This window comes from Musca domestica, unplaced genomic scaffold (genome assembly GCF_030504385.1).
Source record: "Musca domestica strain aabys unplaced genomic scaffold, Musca_domestica.polishedcontigs.V.1.1 35, whole genome shotgun sequence".
In the NCBI taxonomy this organism is placed as follows: domain Eukaryota; kingdom Metazoa; phylum Arthropoda; class Insecta; order Diptera; family Muscidae; genus Musca; species Musca domestica.
Window position 1 is genome coordinate 7850452 of NW_026712315.1, and position 17674 is coordinate 7868125.

At 36.0% G+C, this 17674-nt stretch overlaps 1 protein-coding gene across 1 annotated transcript; it reads right to left on the reverse strand.

Annotated features, from left to right (window-relative positions):
- Positions 1-8881: 8881 nt before the first annotated feature.
- Positions 8882-10432, reverse strand: LOC131803904 (probable 3-hydroxyisobutyrate dehydrogenase, mitochondrial). Its single transcript, XM_059125794.1, has 2 exons — positions 10273-10432; positions 8882-10105 (listed from the first exon to the last, which is right to left on the reverse strand). Exon 2 carries the CDS (start codon positions 10088-10090, stop codon positions 9116-9118), a length of 975 nt encoding a protein of 324 aa, XP_058981777.1. The 5' UTR covers positions 10091-10105; positions 10273-10432; the 3' UTR covers positions 8882-9115.
- Between the last annotated feature and the right edge of the window lie 7242 nt (positions 10433-17674).

Sequence of the window (17674 nt, forward strand, 5' to 3'; positions counted from 1 at the left end):
CACATTCTGAGTCGATTTATGTATGTCCGTCCGCTCGTCCGTCCGCCGGCTGTCCATCTGTCCATGTATTTCTGTAAATAAAGTACAGTTCGCATTTATTGCCCTATCCAGATGAAACTTTGCACAAATCATTTGTTTGGCCCAAGGACGAACTCTATTGAAATTGGAGATAATCGGTCAAAATTTAGATATAGCTCCCATATATATCCAAACGTGTAATATCAGTCCGAATAGTATGGAATTTTGCACGTACGATCAGATTGGACCTGAAAATAAGTGTGCCAAATTTGATCGAAATCGGTTCAGATATGGCTATAGCTCCCATATATATCGTTCATCCGATTTGTTATTTTTGTCCTCCGCAGCCGTAATATGCACTCTGTATCAACAAAATTTGGGGAAATATTTGAAATACAGATCAGAAATACATTTGCAAAATATTATCGAGATCAGTTCAGATTTGGATATAGCTCCCATATATATCTTCGTCCGATTTACCTTTTATTGTGCACCAAACGTCTTATATTTGCCCAAATTGGATGAAATTTGGCACTTACGACCGAATTGAGTTTAGAAGCTAGTATGTCAAATTTGATGAAGATTGGTTCAGATATAGCTATAGCTCCCATATATACTGTTCATCCGATTTGTCATATTCGTTACTCACAGCCGTAATATGCACTCCGTAACATCGATATTCAGGGAAATATATGAAATGCTAAATATTATCGAGATCGGTTCAGATTTGGATATAGCTCCCATATATATTTTTATCCGAATTCAAATTATTTGTGCACCAAATGGGCAATACAAGTCCGAATTTAAAAGATACAAATGCTTCGGCATATTTAGTCCTTTGAACTTTTAATTATAATTATAATCATAGAGTGTATGATTGAATTCTCCCATAAAAACTTTTAATTGTTATGCGCAGATCTACTAAATTAGCAAAGTGGTGTAGGGTATCATAAAGTCGGCCGCGCCCGACTTTAAGACTTTCTTTACTGGTTTTAATTTTCAAACATTTTTTTCTAGAACCCAAAGACTCATGCAATTTACTCTTCTGAAATTCTTGGGGATTTACAACAAATTTTTATAAATAAAGCAAATCAAAGTCTTTTCTTCCTCTATAATCCTTACAACTTGTAACACTTCCGTCGCACTACCATAGCAAATAAAGGTCTAATATTTTTCTAAAAAATATTAATCTCTTATTTGCCCTTAATCACAAAATAACTAAAATTAAAAAAAAATACGCCACTAATCAAATAAACAAATCATCCCTCCTTTAGCACTTTAAAAGATAAACATAAAAATATATATTTAAACAATTATTTTTTCTATTACCGAATTCTCCTATAAATGAAATATTTAATAACCAGAAAATAAGAATAAAAACTAAAAAAAATCATTTTGTGATATTTTCCAAGAATTACTGTATGTTATTATTATTGTTATAATTTTGATAATATTTAAACTATATCCTATATATAATATACGTTTACTGTATTGTTTTTTCTAATAATAAATCAAGTATTAATTATTAATTACCTAAAATAAAAAAACATAAAATATCTATGCAATATTTATACAACAGTTTCGGTTAAAGGTTAAACTATAAAAATCCAAAGCTTTGAAGCACTCCTTATACAGATAAATAAATACAGATAATATGCTGAAAGATTTACTTTAATTGCTAATAAGATACACACATACACACGTACATACATAATTATAGTTAGTTAATTTGCATTTTGCCATAAAACTTAAAAATAAAAGAACATTTTGCATAACTAATTAAAATTCTTACACAAATTAAATCTCATTCATAGCTCACACCACAAAAATGTACCTTATCAAACAAATTTAAAAATATTGAAATACAAAATTTCAAAATCCAAAATTATTTTTTTTTTTTCGAATTTAATCTTGACATACATACCACAAAATACAACAAACTCCATTCAACTCTTACATACTTAACTTTATAATTCAATAATTGTAAATTGTTCAATTATCTGCAATTCTTCCTAAACTTTGAAATATATAAGAAAACAAAAAAGATATTAAACAAAAAAATAAAAAAAATAATTCTATTGAAAATTAATAATGTTTGTGTTTCTGTATATCTGTTTTCCGGGGAGCCTTGAGGGGATCAATTATGCATTTCGCATAACTAAAAGAGATGTTGGGATAAAAGAGTTATCGAAAAAAGGAAGGTACCATTATATGGGGCCTATACCAAAACATGGACCTTCATGGCCCATTTTCAATACCCTAAGTCCCTCAGACATAATATACATGGTTGCCAATATTCGACGGACCTTTGGGCCCATTCCAATCGACGAGGCTTGTCCGCAGGCAACATTATTTACGTCAATTGAATTTTGTACGGGAACAAATGCAACTCAGTGCGAATAATCCGTTGTAAAGTGGACCGAGCCATGCCCAACTGCTGAGAACGGCGTTTTTGGGATGTTCTTGGGAACCTCTCAACACTGGCTCGTACGGCAACGATATTCTCGGCCGATCGCCTTGGTCGACATTTATATGGACTGTTCGGATTAGAAAGAGCCTTACCAGTCGAAAATTTTTCGTGTAAACGCTTAATGGTGTTCTTAGAAGGCGCACTTCTCACATTTTTTTTCACAATTGACTTGTTCTGTTGAATGTAAATTTCAACTATTTCAGAGCGCTCGCGTGGCGTGTATTGGTTCATGGTAAAAATCTGCTTGGACTGATGCTTCAAACGCGGTATGTCATTAAGCGATGTGACATCTCTGTCAAAAGTTATGGCGTCCCTATGGGCAACCCTGTACATTTGGGTAAAATATTATCAATCTAGAGAGCTAGAGTGATTTCCACAAACGGACAGATGGACGGACATCGCTTAATCGACGTAGAGTTTTATGCTGATCAAGATTATATATACCTTGTGGGGTGTAAAATGTATATTTCGATGTGTTACAAACGGAATGGTAAACTTAATATACCCTCCATACTATGGTGGAGGGTATAAAAATTGTCTGTGCCGGTCCACGTCTTCGTATAGCGTGCGTGATGTTCCACATAAAATGGACCAATGTATTATTGGGTAAAAATTTTAATGAAAATCTAACATTTCTTTCCAATTTTATGCGAGTAGTTGTTAATCAAAATTTTAGACGTTTGTGAATACGGAACCAGAAAAAGTTCACATCAGATATCTGATTGAGATAAATAAGTATATAAACTTGAAGAATCTCTGAATTGTTTCACAAGTTATTATAAATATAGTTATCGAAAATTGTTCCTTTTTGTGGAAGACATACCTGAAGGATTGGACCGATATATTCCATCTTGAAGAGATGTTTGAATTGATTGCTTATTTCGAGATATAAAGATTTAAAATTTTGATGCGTTGTAGAGGAGGTACCACAAGGAGTAGACCGATATATTCCGTCTTCCCACCTGGTCTTGTGTTGGTAGAAACATTGGGATGTGCCGAGTTTGAAAGCAATCGGATGCACATAGAGCGTTTCATAAACTTCATGTTTTTTTGTTTTAATTTGACCCGTTGGTGACCTAAAATTTTATAAAAATAAAATTTTATAAAAGTTATAATTATTCAAAAATTTGAACCTTTCTGGGGAAAGTACCAGAAGGAGGAGGGAATGTTGGTTGTGTAAGATTTGAAAAGAATCGGAATTTTATGATTGCATAAGTGTTATAATTATTCAAAATGTTAAACCTTTGTGGTTAAGATGGGCTGATATTGTCAATTTTCGCACCTGACCTAGCACTGAGAAAAATATATGAATTTGTTAAGTTTGCACAAAATCGAATTATCGTTTCTTGTTCTACAGGGTAAAGCATTTTTAGTAAAAATATTGAACTTTGGTGAGGGAGGTACCACAAGGAGTGGATCGATATAGTCTATTTATATCTGTATCTCCGAAATCGATATAGGATAGGCAGCTCCACACGTCAAAAAAAAAAAATAATTGACTCGAAATATCGCACGAGGTGAGAGTTTAGACAGATGTGTTTTGGATGGCCAACGGATGGTATAAGCGGCTAACATGAATCACAAATTTTGCGCGATTTTATATACCCTCCACCAAAAAGGGTATGGAGGGTATATTAAGTTCGTCATTCCGTTTGTAACTCATCGAAATAATCATTTAAGACCCAATAAAGTATATATATTCTTGATCAGCGTAAAATTCTAAGACCGTCCATCTGTTGTAATCACACTACAGTCTAAACGAATTAAGATAGAAAGCTAAAATTTTGCACAGATCTCTCTTTTGTCTGCAGGCAGGTCAAGTTCGAAGGTGGGCTATATCGGTCCACGATATCGTATAGCCCCCATATAACGGTACCCCCGATATTCGGCATTTTGATGATGTTAGCCACATTTTTCAATGGAATTATCTTAAAATCCACACAAGGAGTTCCTTGTGGGTACTTTCTACCTCCGCAGAGAATTATCTATATAGGTCCACGATATCGTGTAGCCCCCATATAACGGTACACCCGATATTTGGTATTTTGATGATTTTATCCACATTTTTCAATGGAATTGTCTGAAATTCCACAAAAGGAGTCCCTTGTGCGCATTTTACCCCCTCAAAAAGAATTGTCTATATAGGTCCACGATATCGTATATCCCCCATATAACTGTACCCCCCGATATTCGGTACTTTGATGATGTTAGCCACATTTTTCAATGGAATTGTCTTAAAATCCACACAAGTAGTTCCTTGTGAGTACTTTACCCCCTGAGACAGAATTGTCTATACAGGTCCACGATATCGTATATCCCCCATATAACGGTACCCCCCGATTTTCGGTATTTTGATGATTTTACCCACATTTTTCAACGGAATTGTCTGAAAATCCACACAAGTAGTTCCTTGTGAGTACTTCACCCCCTGAGAGAGAATTGTCTATACAGGTCCACGATATCGTATAGCTCCCATATAACGATACCCCGCGATATTCGGTATTTTGAAAATCCACACAAGGAGTTCCTTGTGAGTACTTTACACGCAGATTGTCTTTATAGGTCCACAATATCGTATCGGCACCTTTCTATATTAGATATTTTAAAGATTTTAAAAGATTTTTAATGGATTTTATTTTTTTTGAAAATTTTCTAATTCGTTCCAAAAGGTTGAGGGTATTCAAAGTTCGGCCCGGCCGAACTTACTGCTTTTTTACTTGTTTTAATTTATTAATATATATTATTATTATTTATTTATTTATTTATTTATTTTTTTTTTTTTTTTGATTGCCTACCAGCACGGCGGAGAGCGTAACTATATATGGCATTATTTCAAAAAATCGACGAAAATGGGTTTGCGTGTTGTAGAGTGTCATATGGTCGGCCCCTCATGACCGTGGCCTTTGCTTACTTGTTATACCCTCCACCATACTATGGAGGGTATATTAATTTTGTCATTCCGTTTGTAACTCCTCGAAATACTCATGTCAGACCCAACAAAGTATATGTATTCTTGATCAGCGTAAAATTCTAAACCGATTTAGCGATGTCCGTCTGTCTGTTTGTCTGTCCGTCTGTCTATCTGTTGTAATCACGCTATCTTTCGAACAAATTGAGATAGAAGGCTAAAATTTTGCACACATGTATATTTTGCCAGTAGGCAGGGCTATGTAGGTCCAAGTTATTATATAGCCCCTATATAACCCTATATATAGCCCCTATATAACGGTTATTTACCGGAATTGTTTTAAATTTCGCATTTGAAGTTCGTAATGGATACTACAGCCTATGACAAAAAATTCTCTGTGCAACTCCACGTTTTACAACTCCCATGGTTCCCCCCTATATTCGGAATTTTGATGATTTTAGCTACATTATAAACAGATTTTTTCAAGTTTCGCATTTGAATATTGTAATAGCTTGTGACAAAAGTTGCCTATGCAGGTCCACGTCGTCGTACAGATCCTAATATACGGCTACATTCGGTATTTTTAAGATTTTAACAGCATTTTTAACGGAATTTATTTTTTTGAAAATTGCCAAATTTGTACCAAATGGTGGAGGGTATTCAAAGTTCGGCCCGGCCGAAAATTGCCAAATTTGTACCAAATGGTGGAGGGTATTCAAAATTCGGCCCGGCCAAACTTACAGCTTTTTTACTTGTTTATCTAAAGGAAAGATGTAATAACCGGCCTATATTAAATTATATTGAAATAAAAAATCAAGTAAATATTTTTTTCAGCAACAGCCACTCTATAATTTTGCTATCCTAAAGTAGACCCGAGAGAAAAAAGACATCTTCTATAAAAAAAATTTTACCAATCGTAAAGAAAAGTTGTGAAAACACCAAATATATTTCATTATATACATTTGAATCGTATTTTTTTTTTTTTTTTGAGGCACCCTGTATTGTGATTGTGTATACAAAGCAACATACCTCAAACTATAAAGAAAATAACAAATGAAAATTTGAAAGCTTTTGACTATCTCAACATGTATCCAATACTAGCCATCTATCCAAATGGCATGTGTGGGTTATGCTTTGATGGCATACGCATAAAAAGTTGAGCATAATTAGAAGGGAATGTTATGTTCTATGCTGTGTGTTTATATACTATGATAAGAGAAGAGTGGACAAACTTGGGTGCGGGAGGGGCCCGAAACATGTTGTGACATAGTGGAAAACTTTGTAGTAAAATTGAGTGGAGAAAACACTCAAGTTAAATTAAATAGAATTTCACGGTTAAGGTCTGCGTAGTTGAGCCTCTATTTTGTGGATGCGGGTGGCATCTGTGATGTCACATTTGTGGCAAATGGATCCCGGGGTGAAATTTATGTAAATCAATTGGTTATTTTTGAGGAAAATCTAACAAAAATATGAATAAGTAAATCGTTTATTTAAAATTGAAATAACACAACGGGTTCTTCTTTACATTGATACTTTAGGAATCTGGGACAGGATACATATCTGACAGTATTTTCAATATTTACTTTTAGCGGAGGCGCAATTTTTTCTTTGAACCTTTAACCATGACTACTATTCCAGCAGCAGAACTCAACAACAACTAAAAACCAGTAAAGAAAGTCCTAAAGTCGGGCGGGGCCGATTTTATGATACCCTACACCACTTTGCTAATTTAGTTGAGCTCCACTTAATAATTAAAAGTTTTTATGGGAGAATTCAATCATACACGCTATGATTATAATTATAATTTAAAATTCAAAGGACTAAATATGCCGAAGCATTTGTATCTTTTAAATTCGGACTTGTATTGCCCATTTGGTGCGAAATTAATTTGAAATCGGATAAAAATATATATATGGGAACTATATCCAAATCTGAACCGATCTCGACAAAATTTGGCAGAGATATTTCTGAGCTGTATTTGATATATTTCCCTGAATATCGTTGTTACGGAGTGCATATTACGGCTGTGGGTAACAAATACAATAAATCGGATTAACAATATATATGGGAGCTATAATTATATCTGAACCGATCTTCACCAAATTTGGCATACTACCTTCTAGACTAAATTCGGTCGTATGTGCCAAATTCCATCCCATTTGGACAAATATTAGACGTTTGGTGCACAATAAATGGTAAATCGGACGAAGTTATATATGGGAGCTATATCCAAATCGAAACCGATCTCGATAAAATTTGGCAAAGATATTTCTGAGCTTTATTTGATATATTTTCCTGAATATCGTTGTTACGGAGTGCATATTACGTCTGCGGAGGACAAAAATAACAAATCGGATGAATAATATATATAGGAGCTATAGCTATATCTGAACCGATTTCGATCAAATTTGGCATACTTATTTTCAGGTCCAATCTGATCATACGTGCTAAATTCCATACAATTCGGACTGATATTACACGTTTGGTGCACACTAAAAGGCAAATCGAACGAAGATATATATGGGAGCTATATCTAAATTTTGACCGATTATCTCCAATTTCAATAGGGTTCGTCCTTGCGCCAAACAAATGATTTGTGCAAAATTTCATCTGGATAGGGCAATAAATGCGAACTGTACTTTGCTTACAAAAATACATGGACAGACGGACGGACGGACAGGCATAAATCGACTCAGAATGTGATTCTATGCAGATCATCAAAAGGAACTATGGGTCTATCTCGTTTCCTTTTGCCTGTTACAAACAAATGCACAAAGACATTATACCCTGACCACCTTGTGGTGTAGGGTATAAAAAGCAATGAGAGAGAGGCACACACGCAGAGCCCAGTGTAGAGTGAATGTTTAATGAAGGTGCGAGATAGTTAGGGGAAGATAGAATCTATTTGTCCTTAAAATCAAATCTTTTATGTATTGAACGAGAATTGAGCCGCTGTTCTCGAAAAGTACAAAACTACCGTAATAATTCCAATCAAGTTCTCAAATCCAAAAAATTAAAAAAAATCTCTTTTCAGAACCATAATGCACTATTTCAAATCCGCAAAGAACGCTCTTTTAAATTTAAATTATATGGATCAAAAACTTCAATATCTGTGACTTATAATTATTATAATACGAAAAACTCTCTTAATTTTAAGTCTCGAAACAATTCCCCAATTAGTATCCATACATATATGTACCGATATGATTATATCACAAAGCTATTCTATTTAAAAAAAAAAAATAAATTTCATACACATTAGGTTTAATAATTCTACTGTTATCTCTCGGCATATCTTCTAACTAGAACAGTTCGCCCCAAAAGCATGTTCCGAAAAATAACCACTTCACATATCAAAAAATTCAAATTGATGATTACGTATGCAATTTTCTCTTTCACACAGAAACGCCTATTCTTTTATCAATCATGAGACCCCTGCTAAATTAAGATAACACGAATCCAAATAGAAAATAAAATCAGACCTCTTCTTTTGGGAATACGTATTCTACTGATTAAAAATCTTGTTATTTTTTTATTATTATTATTTTATAATACACTCAGAAAAAATAGTTAATCTTAAATGGCTATAAATGCACTTCTGGTCTGGGATGGCTTTTTTCCTTTGTCCAGCTTATTTTGCTGGCTTAGAAGTTACCATGGAAGCACTGGGTCCTCAAGTTTCTTCTTCTTCTGCTTTTTCTATTATTTAATCACTAAACTTAATTGTACTTGGTGTTCTTCATGAAGTCATAGACAACGGAGAAGTCCTTGTTGCCCAAACCATGAGCCTTCAAGGTACGGTAGATTTGATGAGCCATGGCGCCCAAGGGGATGGGAGTGTTGGAGGCGGTGGCAACACCGGAGGCCAAACCCAAATCCTTGGTGATCAAGTCAGTGGAGAAACCTCCCTTGTAGTCATTGTTGGCGGGGGCAGTGGGGGTAACACCGGGAACTGGGTTATAGACTTCGGAGGCCCAGCAGCGACCAGTGGAGGAGTTGATGATTTCGGCAAAGGTCTGGGGGTTCAAGCCCAAACGAATGGCCAAGTTCATGGCTTCGGAGACACCAATCATGGAGATGCCCAACATCATGTTGTTGCACAATTTGGCAGCTTGACCCATGCCGTAGTCACCGCAGTGGGTGATACGCTTGCCCATGCATTCCAAGACGGACTTGACGGCATTGTATTCTTCGTTGGTACCACCAACCATGAAGGTCAAAGTGGCCTGTTCAGCACCGGGTACACCACCGGAGACGGGGGCATCAATGAAACGGGCACCCTTGCCGCTGATCATCTTTTGCAATTGCTTGACCAAGTTGGGATCGATGGTGGAGGAATCAATGAAAATGGTATCCTTGTTAACACCGTTGGCGGTCATTTCCTCATAAGACTTCGCCACAATGTCGTTGTTGGGCAACATGGTGATGACAAAGTCAGATTTCAGGGCCAACTCGGAGGTGTTGCTGTAAACTTGGGCACCCTTGGCCTTCAAGTTGTCGCAGGCGGGCTTGGAGATATCGAAGACATGCAATTTGTGGCCCTTCTTCATCAAATTGGTGGCCATGTGACCGCCCATGTTGCCCAAACCGACGAAGCCGATGTTCTTGGCACCACTCTGGGTGGACATGGCGCGTACCAAGGTTTGGCCCATGCTGTTGAAGGCAGGAGAAATGCAAATCAAACGTAAAGCCATTTTTCTATGTAAATTCTGTTCCAGCAAACGCAAAATATCCAATATCAAAAAGGTTCCAGAGTTATGCAGAACACGTATCGGTCGGTTCAATAACGTCGCCAATGAATTATGTAACAGAGAAATTGAGAAAAAAATAATTTAATTAGAGAAAGATAAAAAAATACTCTGCCAGCACTACTAACCTGAGCGTTCCCGAACCACGAACTAGAACCAGCAAACTGCAAATGATCACTGTTCTTTTGCTAGACTGCCTTGCTACGGCTATAGCACGCACCAGCAAGCAACGTAGCGGACGACGACTTGTGTGTGGAGAGAAATCTTGTGGATTATTCAAGTTTTCTCCCCCATCCACAGCCCCTTCTATCAGACACAATCTCAAACATAATACCCCGGCAAACATAGTCCCACCACCCCTCTTCCATTAAATGACAGGCAGACACACGTCTACTTGATGGAAAGTAACCATAACAACAACTATTCCAGCACCAAAACTCAACAACAACTACAAAGCAAAGAGAGAGAGAGAGGCACACACGCCGAGCCCACTGCCGAGTGATTGTTCAAGGGAGGGGGCCGCACACATAGTGAGGGGTAGACAGACGCAAATCACCTTATTCAACAGTTTGTATGACATTCCTACGTACATACAAATATGTTTGTATGTATGTATGCTTGTGTTGTTCTTTGCTTGGAGCAAATATGACAGTTTGAATTTCTCATTTGTTGTGTTTCTCCGCTCTATTTGATTTGGCTCCCCAATAATAAATCAATGGAGAGTCAGACCGCCGCACCAAATTCACAAAACAATTTATTGATTTTATTGTTTACTTTTTGTTTGTTCCTTTCGATTTTTATTTATGTACGAATATTTATTTAGAATTTTCATTGAGAAAAGTGGTATATTATTTAGTCTCTCCAGTGGAGAAAATGTAAAAAACGTATTAACTTGTCATTGGATAATATGTTTATGTCTCCAAAAGAGAGCTCCAACTATTTAACTCTCTTGTTTTTATTTCCAATGCGTAATAAGTTTATCCAAAATTGTGTGGAGCCGATTTAATAACACCAAAAGGGGTATGGGGGAAATTCTACAAAAATCACTATGAAAAGCTTTAGCATCAGCTTTTTATACCCTACACCACAAGGTGGTCAGGGTATTATGTCTTTGTGCATTTGTTTGTAACAGGCAGAAGGAAACGAGATAGACCCATAGTTCCTTTTGATGATCTGCATAGAATCACATTCTGAGTCGATTTATGCATGTCCGTCCGTCCGTCCGTCTGTCCGTCTGTCCATGTATTTTTGTAAACAAAATACAGGTCGCATTTATTGCCCGATCCAGATGAAATTTTGCACAGATCATTTGTTTGGCCCAAGGACGAACCCTATTGAAATTGGAAATAATCGGTCAAAATTTAGATATAGCTCCCATATATATCTTCGTCCGATTTGCCTTTTATTGCGCACCAAACGTGTAATATCGGCTTGAATTGTATGGAATTTTGCATATACACCCAAATTAGGCCTGAAAATATGTACGCCGAATTTGATCGAAATCGGTTCAGATATAGCTATAGCTCCCATATATATTGTTCATCCGATTTGTTATTTTTGTCCACCACCGCCGTAATATGCACTCTGCAACAACAATATTTGGGGAAATATATCAAATATAGCTCAGAAATACATTTGCTAAATTTTATCGAGATCGGTTCAGATTTGGATATAGCTCCCATATATAACTTCGTCCGATTTACTTTTTATTGTGCACCAAACGTCTAATATTTGTCCAAATGGGATTGAATTTGGCACTTACGACCGAATTGAGTCTAGAAGCTAGTATGCCAAATTTGATGGGGATCGGTTCAGATATAGCTATAGCTCCCATATATATTGTTCATCCGATTTGTTATTTTTGTCCACCGCCGCCGTAATGTGCACTCCGTAACAACGATATTCAGGGAAATATGTAAAATACAGCTCAGAAATATCTTTGCCAAATTTTATCGAGATCGGTTCAGATTTGGATATAGCTCCCATATATATCTTTATCCAAATGGGCAATACACTTCCGAATTTTAAAGATACAAATGCTTCGGCATATTTAGTCCTTTGAACTTTGAGTTATAATTATAATCATAGCGTGTATGATTGTATTCTCCCATAAAAGCTTTTAATTGTTATGTGTAGCTCTACTAAATAGCAAAGTGGTGTAGGGTATCATAAAGTCGGCCCCGCCCGACTTTAAGACTTTCTTTACTGGTTTGGATATTAAATTGTGTTCATACATACATACCTCCAAAGCGTAAAGTTTTAACGAAACTTCAGCATTTCAAACTGAGCTTTAAAGCAACATATCTAACTGACAATGAAAGTTTCGCCAGAGAAGAAAGTTGCCACTTTAGCTGTTTCCGACCAAAAAAAACTCAGAAAACAATGTAAGGGAATAAACAAATTGCATGAGATTAAAAAACCTTTGTATACCCTCAGTCATATGGCTATATAGGGTATATATCATTGATACGGCCAAAACGTGCCTCATCGAAATAACGGTTTTAGACCCTAGGTCTCTTTGGACCATCTCCGTTTCAGGACAATTGGAGTCGATCTAGCGATGTCCGTCCGTCCGTCGCACTGACTGGTGCGCACGTTAACTCTTGAAGTGAGTATCCGATTTGATACAAAGTCGGTCATCGTAATATTATTGTCAAGCGTAGATCGAGTTAGGAGATGGGCAATATCGGTCTACTCCTTCTGGTACCTCCCACACAAAATGTCAACATTTTCAGAGCGAAGGATAACCGATTTTGCTTCAACTTTGCAAATCCTTGAATTTCCATCAGTGCTTCGTCAGATGCAAAAATGAAAAATATCGGTCCCCCATCAAGTACCTCCCCCCAAAGATCAATATTTTGAATAATTATAAATCTAATAAAATTTTATGTAAGTATCCGGATGTCTTCAATTTCACACATCCCAATATTTTTATTAACTCAAGGTTAACCCAAGTGTTAAGATGGAATATATCGGTTCACTCCTTCTGGTACCTCCCCCACAAAGGGTCAATATTTTGAATAGCCATAAATATTATATAACGCGAAATTAATTTCCGATTCCATTTAGACTTGGCACATCTCAATATTTCTATCAACACAAGATCTGTTATAAAGATGGTAGATTGGACCATTTCTTCTGGTGCCTCCCCCACGTGAGGTCCAGGCTTTTGAAAAATAAAACTTTCAAAGAAAGTGAAATAAGCATCCAGCTCACATTTTTGCTAACACAAGATCTGTTGTGAAGATGATATATATCTGCGAATCCCTTCTTGTACCTCACTCAGAATTTTTAATACATTTATCTGTCATAGCTTGCAAACAAGTCAACGATTCTCTGATTTTCGATTCGATTTTCTTGTAATTTTACTCAACCAAAATTTTTGTCTGTATTATAAAATGGAATACTTCAGTCGACAATGTCTGGTACCTCACGCACATTTCAACTTTTGTTTAAAAATTATCACATATTTAATACAAAGTGAAGGAAGTAGTCAATATAGTCCAAACCTGGCACGTCACATTTATTAGGAACGATATGAAATGGACAATATTGGCTCATTCCTTCGAAAACTACTCCATAGAGGGCAAACAATTTCAACAATCGTCCTATCCTTACGAACTTTTTCAACAAAGTTTGCTTAGGGTCATAATTTTGGAAAAAATCACGATTTTTGCTTTAAAATATATCCTAACGCACCAAATTTCAGCACTCTATCTCAATTCCTTGTGAAGATAACGTTTTATAGGAGAGGGTCGCACAGACGGACGGACATGGCTAAATCGGATTCGTTGGATCTAAAATAATTATTTCGACGAGCTACAAACGGAACTACAAACTTAATATATGGAGGGTATATTAAGTTTGTCATTTATGTATGGTAAAGAGTATAAAAACACAGATTTTTGCTTAGAAAATTAGAGAGTGCGGAAGAGAACCGTGAAAATTTTAATAAAAAAACAAGTAAAAAAGCTGTAAGTTCGTCCGGGCCGAACTTTTAATACCCTTTAGCATATGGTAAAAATTTGGGAATTTTAAAAAAAATATATAAAATCCGTTGAAAATTCTATTAAAATCTTAAAAATACCGAATGCCTATATGACGAAGTTATCATAAGTTATTACAATGTTTAAATGCGAAACTTAAAGAAAAATCCGTTTATAATGTAGCTAAAATAACCAAAATACCGAATATAGGGGGTACCGTTATATGGGGGCTATACGAAGACATGGACCTGCACAGACAATTTTTTGGCATGGGCTGAAGTATCCATTACGAACTTCACATGCGAAATTTGAAACAGTTCCGGTAAATAATGTGGCTAAAATTATCAAAATACCGAATATCGGGGGGTACGGTATATGGGGACTAGACGAAGACATGGACCTCCACAGACAATTTTCTGGCATGGGCTGAAGTATCCATTACGAACTTCACATGCGAAATTTGAAACAGTTCCGGTAAATAATGTGGCTAAAATTATCAAAATACCGAATATCGGGGGGTACGGTATATGGGGGCTATACAAAGGCGTGGACCTACATGGCCCATTTTCTGTTTTTTGCTGCAGTATCTATTACGAAGTTCAAATACCAAAATTTGGAACGATTCCGTTAAATAATATCGCTAAATCATCAAAATACCGAATATCGGGGGGTACCTTTATATGGGAGCTATATGAAGACGTGGACCTACACACACAATTTTCTGTCTTAGGCTGTAGTATCCATTTCGAACTTCAAATGCCAAATTTTATACAATTCCGGTGAATAATGTCGCTAAAATCATCAAAATACCGAATATCGGGATGGGGGGTGTACCGTTATATGGGGGTTATATGATAACGTGGACCTACATGGCTCATTTTTTGACTTAGGATATAGTATCCATTACGAACTTCAAATACCGAATTTGAAAGAATTCCGGTAAATAACCGTTATATGGGGGCTATATGATATCGTGGACCTACATGGCCCATTTACGAACTTTACCTGCCTATTGGTAATATATACATGTGTGCAAAATTTTAGCCTTCTATCTCAATTCGTTCGAAAGATAGCGTGATTACAACAGACAGACGGACATGGCTAAATCCTCCATAGTATGGTGGAGGGTATAAAAATATATTAAAATTTCTAGTACTTGCTGAAATGTTCTCTTTAAATAATACGCCATAATTTCTTTTTTCTGAGAACCTGTAAATATTTTAAAAGAATTCAAGAAATAACTATGATTATGACTCTACCATTGTGGATCTGTTATTGTCAACAAATATATATACAAGATAGTTAGTAATATTTTTCTTAAAACATTATGTTATATTTATTATTGCTTTAAAGACTTGTCGATCTTCTTGGTCATGATATTTGTTAGACTGCCCAATAAGTTTTCCACAATTTCAAGATTATTCCAGTTCAGTGTTTGTATCCTCATGTCGAATACTTTCATGATTGTTGATTTATTAGAGAATTATTGGCCATGACTCAACAAAAAATAATGAGATATGCGTGATGCCGAAAAGGGTGTTCTAAGTGGCGTGTTCCAATTTTCCATCTTAAATAGTAACATTTCAATCTGTCTTTTTCAACTGTATTATAGTTTATAACCCTGCCTCATTGAAAATAAAATGTGAGAAATTCATCACCCCCCATATGAACACCCTTTAAATAGTTTCAAAATCTTTACGAGCTAGTCAGGCGATAAGAATATTTAAAAATATTCCACATAAATTGTTCAGCACTATCGCCATGGGTCTATGGGAGAGTCTAGTCACTGAAATAATAATAAAACTAGTTCAAATGTTGTATTTAATTGCCAATGTTGTGCCTATTCTACTAAGTATTGTAGAAAGACATTTTCAAAGAGCCCACAAACAAGAAGCATACAAACTTTCCTTTAAAAAATTATATTCTTTATTTGCCAGTATTGGGACGTTGCAGCATGTCAAATCGCCATCATCGCCGAGGTTAATATGTGTTATACCACCCCGAACTGGTTTAAACAATATGTGGACAACACGTGATTTGTTTGTTATCAGTTAATTTATTTTTTTGTTGTCAAGTAGAGGAAACATTGTTAGGCTCGTCACCAAATTTAGAAATTAAAAATCAAAATTCCAGACGCACTGGGTCACCTGTAGAGCTTATAACACATTAGTTTGACGCAAATATTATTATACCCTACAGCACTTTGTGTTATGTTTGATTGGGCCAAAAATTATGTAACACCTCGAAACATTTGTTCCCACATAGGAAATGGATCTTCCTATCTCGCCGAGCTGAGTCGATCTAGCTATATATTTGCGTCCGTCCGTCGTCTGTCCATGTTAATTTGTAATCACTCTACAGGTCGTAATTATGGCCCGATCCTCACGAAATTTAGAACGAAGGTGGGGCTTGAGCCAGAATAGAAGCCTATTGCTTTTGGAAATTATCGCATAATATTTGGGGGTTGAAATGGACTGAAAATTTTTCTGATTTTGCAGTTGCTCTACAGTTCGCAATTATAAACCAATCGAAGCGGGAGTTAGCATGAGGCTAGAGCTTAGGGCTGGGCCTTCCATCGTGTTATATTTAGTGGGTGAAATAGACCAAAAGATTTGTGTTAAACAAGTAAGCAAAGGCTATAGTCGAGCGGAGCCGACCATGTGATTCCCTACAACACTACAATATGTTAGAAGCCCTTTTATTACCAAATCCATTTTGAAAGATTTCGCCCTTGAATTTATGTCATAGAGCAAAGCCCAGATAATAACCTTAGCAATTTGGCCAGGAACATTTGCCCAATATTTACGCACTACGTCGTGCTGTTAGTTGTTGTGGTCCATTTTACAGCTAAATATAATCCAATTATCATCCAAAATGCTAAAATTCCTCCCAAGCAAGAGGCCTCTCTGTATCTCTAAATTTAGACTCATCTATATGATTTGATTGTCTACGATATTTGGGTATATTCGTCAACGAAATCAGCATTAAAAAGACAGAAGTTCGCCTTTTGTGTATTTCGGGTATCGCCTCTAAATAATGCCGCCACTTTTTCACACAAAAGTAGTAGACCATTCTACCCGCTGTCCTAAACTCTAACTGCATCGTGTCCTTTAGTTTCTATTTGTGACTTTTATAACGGCTGCAAAATCAGGAAAATTTTTAGTTGTTGGTCCATTTCAACCCCTAAACCTAAATTTCAAACCCTAATCCAACCCTTGTAAAAATTTTGTTGAGGATCGGAGGATAATTACAATGTAACCCCAACCTGTGGTGTAAAGTGAAAAAAAATTACAAAATACACAATTCAATATTATAAGTCAAATTGGAAAAATAGCATGCGATAAAAATAGGAAAAAATAAAAAAAAATCAGAAAATACTATAAAATTTGTATTAACATCATTATTGGCATCTTTTTTTGCGATATTTTTTTAGATTTTATTCTTTTATGCCAAGAGCCCATTCTTCGCTATATATATCCGATATATTTGCTATCGGCATCCATGTAACGGTCAGAATTGACCTTCTCGCCTATTTGTGATTTCG

What these genes read in the sequence shown, in the direction of transcription:
- LOC131803904 (XM_059125794.1), bottom strand. Translation starts at nt 10,090, where the DNA reads ATGGCTTTACGTTTGATTTGCATTTCTCCTGCCTTCAACAGCATGGGC.